A 4,689-nucleotide genomic window follows, 5' to 3' on the forward strand; every position below is an offset into this window, starting at 1 on the left:
CGGACTGTGTAAGACTGTAAGGTGCTAATGCAGATGTAAAACCCCTAATTTATAAACAAATTTTACCCTTTTTTTTTCTTTTTCATATGGCCACTGTAGTTTTGGTTTACTCTTGGTGGATGCTGCCACGGTCTGAATTCTAGCTGTAGGCTCGTTTTTATTTGCATTGATTGCTTACACTTTTGGGGAAAGGTGAAGATAAGTACTTTGTGATTGGATATACACGTTTTTATAAGTCCTTGTTCCAGGAAATTCGAATTATGTTAATTTAAGCAGCTCATAAAATTTTACAAGTGAAAATATGTGGTTTTGTGGCTCAAGGAGCATGCCTTGTAGTTTATCATAATCTGTCTGTATCTGTGGATATAAGATGGATTTGCCTTTGGATAACAACTTAATTTTTCGTGTTTCAGATACCATCAATGCAAATTCTGCTGAGTCTGTCAAAGAATCTGTTCCAGGGACAAGCCTGGAAACACAGCAGGATGATACAAGTATGGATTTCTGAATTTATGTTTTCATCTGCGTGTTTAAAACTTATGTTTTCCTCAGGATGGCTGTCTCGATGATTAGAGATTTGATGATTGTAGTGACAAATTCCCTAAAGTCGTCCTTGTCTTGATAGAAATAAAAGCTCAAGTTGATGCCATGTGGGGACAAATGAAGAAAGGAGTATCTAATGATATCCTCAGAAGTTTTGCAAGCAAGTCTAATTCCACTCCAAAAAGAACTGCAAAGAAGGGAGCTTTTGTAAGACCTTACTGTTGCTCTCTTTGTCTATGAACCATAGGATTTCTAGATAAAGCTCTTTTAGCTGTTGTTAGCATGAGTTTAATAACTTCCTAATTTAATAACTTCGAACACAGAATTGTTTGTCATATCTGGGGTTAGCACCAAAGGCAACTGAATCTGTTGGGCAAGCCGCTACCCGTAATGGGACTGTAATGGAGCAGAGCAATACAAATGATGAAGCCAAGAAGCTTGCTGCTGCTGCTCTTGCAGCAGTGAAAGATGATGCTGCTGCTTCTTCCTCTAGCAAGGGTAAACTTGTGGTAAGCACATTCTCATTTGACCCAAAAGTAGGGGGAAACACATAGAAGACTTAAGGGATTGTGCATTGATTTATTTCCTCATGTTCTAAATTTCCAAAGTTTAAGGATCTATATATTAACATCCTTGAATTATAGCATGAAGCCTTTGAAATAATTCTGGCTTTAATTGTATGTGTTATATGTAGTTCCAATATTATTTATTTTACCACTGCCAATTGCATGACTTGAACCGTTGAGTTCTCTGTCACTGTTTGTTCATCTGTTTCCTTTCACAGATTACTGAGGTTAGGGACTTTGCTGGTCAAGACATTGAAGTAAAGAAACTCTTAGATTCTGACTCAAAGGAGGCAATGGAAAGAGCCAAAATTGCTGCACCTTCTGCGGTGGATGCTGTTCTTGAACAAATCAAGAAGAAGCAGAAGCTCAGTGTACTTGATAAGACCAAAATGGACTGGGGAGAGTTTAAGGAAGAAAATAAACTGGAAGGGGAGCTTGATGCTTACAAGAGGAGTTCAGACCAGTATCTAGATAAGGTCTCCTTCTTGCAGCGAACAGATTACCGTGAGTTCGAGAGGGAGAGAGATGCAAGACTGGCTTTGCAAGCCAGGAAGCGGACGGATATGCGAGAGGAGCCATATGACTGATAGAAGTAGTGTAGAATTCCTATCGTTGAAGTATGGTTCAATTGGGAGTTGTTTTTCCAGGGGCTATTGTTCCTGGGAACTGGGAAGGTCTTGATCTCCTAAGAGTAGGATCTATGATCATTAATAGGGGCATGGCCATTTTATTTAACAAGGATCAGACTCTTCCACACAGTTGATAATGCTGTAAGAAGGTTGCTGATCTTAGACAACAATGGGGATGTGTCCAAAAACACAATAAATGTTTTATTTCGTGAGGTATTAATTTAGGATTATCTATCTATATCAGGAATCAAAGCTACTTATTATTTAGCCCCTTTATCCACGCCATATTACGAAATACATTCGTAAGGGGCATAACAAATATCAATGGTAACTGTTCTTTTAAAACAATTTATATATTTATACATTTATATTATATATTATATATGTGGTGTATAGGAAAAGTATATGTCGATTGCATGAATGGAAAATGGCTTTGATATAAAGTGGGTATTACTGTCTATAGCTGGTTAAAAAGAACTCTCTGATGGTCCTGCTTTGACTCCCCCATATAGGGATGTCAATGGGGCAGGGTGGGGGCGGGGGATGCTTCCCTTCTCCCCATCCCCGCCCTCAGATTTGCTCCCCATCCCCGCCCCATTTCCCGCCGTGGGGGAATATTGATCCCCATCCCCATTCCCCGTCCATTCCCCATGTACATAATAGTTCTAACTAATTATTAATTTCCATATGAATAGAGCTACAAGTATCTATCTTATACAAAAATTGCAAGATTTTATACAAAAAAGTCTAAATGACACAATGGTGACTTCTTTCGAAATAACGCAATGGGGACACAACGACGAGCCAAAGGACAAAGTAGTAGACTAGATGGGAGACGCGGAAACAGAGAGGAGAATGGACACGACGGCAGAGTTACGAAAAGGGACGCCGCAAAAAGAAATTACGACGCGGTAAGGGTGATGGCACGGTGAGGTGTGACGATGCGGTGAGAAGGGTGACGAGGGGGTGGCTGCAGAGAGGTTGGATGAAGTATGGACTGCCTTAGAAATATCTGAATTGAAGAAGGGTTATGCAAATAAAGATTAGGAGTTTTGGGTTTTTATATATATGTGTGTGAGAAATGTCTAAAAAACATATATGAGAAATAAACTATTAAGGATAATTCAAAGAATTTATACATTTCGGGAAATAGCGGGGACGGGGCGGGGATCCCACTCGGGTCCCCGCGCCTGCTTCGGAGGAATTTCGTCCCCCATCCCCATCCCCGCGAGAAAAATTCCCCACAATCGAATCCCCATTCGGGGCAGTCCCCGCAGGGATCCCGCGTCTCGGGAAATTTTGCCATCCCTACCCCCATATAACTTTTTCGTCGCTTTACACGGTACTTGCAGTAATCTCTCCTAACTATTCTAATATTTTTGGTTCATTCCATTGGGGTATCTCCATAGTTGGTCTGCGTCGCTTATACATATCAGGTAATCAATTAATAGTCAACTATGTTGAAGCAAAGCGATTCGTGTTATGTTTCTGGATTGCATGTAAGAGGGAAATTTTTTTTTAGTTATGGTTGCCAATTTTCCTTCCACTTTTACGCTCAACAGTGAATTGATATTCAGTGATCCAGTGATGAACACATCATTTGGGATGCATTCCAGCACTGCGAAATGTTCGTGCACCTTGGTATTTTGCCTCGACTCATCCCTGGTAAGACTGAGTCATTGATTTGTCGGTGATTTGATACCACCGTGCTCTAGATCTACTGTGTTGAGTTTGGTTTTTTTATGTTGGCAAAGGTCATTTTCGCTCTACCGCAAAATTTCTATGCTAAATACACGAACGATCTAGGCTCTGAGGTCAAGTTCGTTGATTTTGCTGGCCAATGCTTTCCTATGAAACTCTAAAAATTAGATACCACCGGTATTTTAGTGGAAGGCTTTCGTCTCATCAGGTGTGTGTATAACATCGTCGATGGTGCTTTGATTTTTTTCGCGTATGGTGGTAATGGAGTTTTCTATATTGTTATGTTGTTGATGAATAGGCCTGGTGTGCTTGGTGATGCAATGATTAAGATTGGAGGTTATTGTATTGGCTCTGATCGGGAAATTTTACATGGGCTTAATTATGCGGTTGTTGAGCACAAGGAAGAAGAGGATTTCTTCAAATCATTTTTTGTTGGGTGCATCCATACAAAGTTCAGATATGTTGCAGTGCTTACTCTATTCCTGCATTTTGGAATCTTATAGCAACTTCTTTTCCAAATCATAGTTGTTCCGTGAACACTTTGGTCAATTTTTATGAGATTAGTTATCTGCTATCCTACAATGATTTGCTGTATTGGAAATTTGCTGTATCCAACCACTTTAGCAAGTATTTGTTCATTCCCGATGCAATTGTGGTTGAGAAAAGGGTATTGAAATACCAATTCGACGAGAATATACTGGTAAGTTATTATCATTTTTTCTTAGGATGTCATCGTTGAACTAACACATTTTGTTTTCCCGATAGTTGTGCACTTTCTTTAGTGAGGCCATCCATTTCACATCTCTAATTAGTTTTAGCTTGGAATTGATTTAGACTTCCAATCAGTTTCATGGAGATGGCCGTTGTCGACCAAGTACTTCAAGAGAATGGTATTTTGGAAAGGGATGGCGTATATTTGCCAACGAGCATATGATTCGCAGTGGTAGTCTCATTCTTCTCATGGTTTTTTCTCTTCAGAAGACCATGGTTTATTGTACCATTATATCCCTTTTAAATTTCTATTTATAAAAGCATTTCAGGTATTGTATTTGTACCAGCCATGTAATTTGGTTATCCTTTCTCTTGATGTTTAGTAATATACTAATATCCCCATGTCTCAATTTTTGAATTTGTTAATAATGGATAATATATTATATATAATAATAATTATGTATGATTTATGTAAATAATCGAGGAGTATGAAAGAGAAATCTATTTGTATTTGTATATATATATATATATTGCGTTTG

General features: G+C 38.9%; 1 protein-coding gene across 11 annotated transcripts in view; it reads left to right on the forward strand.

Annotated features, from left to right (window-relative positions):
* The window catches only part of LOC107623266 (craniofacial development protein 1), a 5,826-nt gene extending 3,740 nt beyond the window's left edge, over nucleotides 1-2,086 (forward strand). For 3 of the 11 annotated variants that reach the window (XM_021114289.1, XM_021114292.1, XM_021114293.1), the window contains 4 exons: nucleotides 414-494; nucleotides 608-750; nucleotides 867-1,052; nucleotides 1,328-2,086. In XM_021114289.1, the coding sequence (XP_020969948.1) occupies nucleotides 414-494; nucleotides 608-750; nucleotides 867-1,052; nucleotides 1,328-1,696 (779 nt within the window). In that variant the 3' untranslated portion in view covers nucleotides 1,697-2,086. Of the gene's footprint in view, nucleotides 1-99; nucleotides 199-413; nucleotides 495-590; nucleotides 751-866; nucleotides 1,053-1,327 lie in introns of those variants that run through there. The other 8 variants (XR_002356475.1, XR_002356476.1, XR_002356477.1 and 5 more) reach the window with 5 other exon arrangements.

The sequence above is a fragment of the Arachis ipaensis genome, chromosome B10, assembly GCF_000816755.2.
Source record: "Arachis ipaensis cultivar K30076 chromosome B10, Araip1.1, whole genome shotgun sequence".
Classification (NCBI taxonomy): domain Eukaryota; kingdom Viridiplantae; phylum Streptophyta; class Magnoliopsida; order Fabales; family Fabaceae; genus Arachis; species Arachis ipaensis.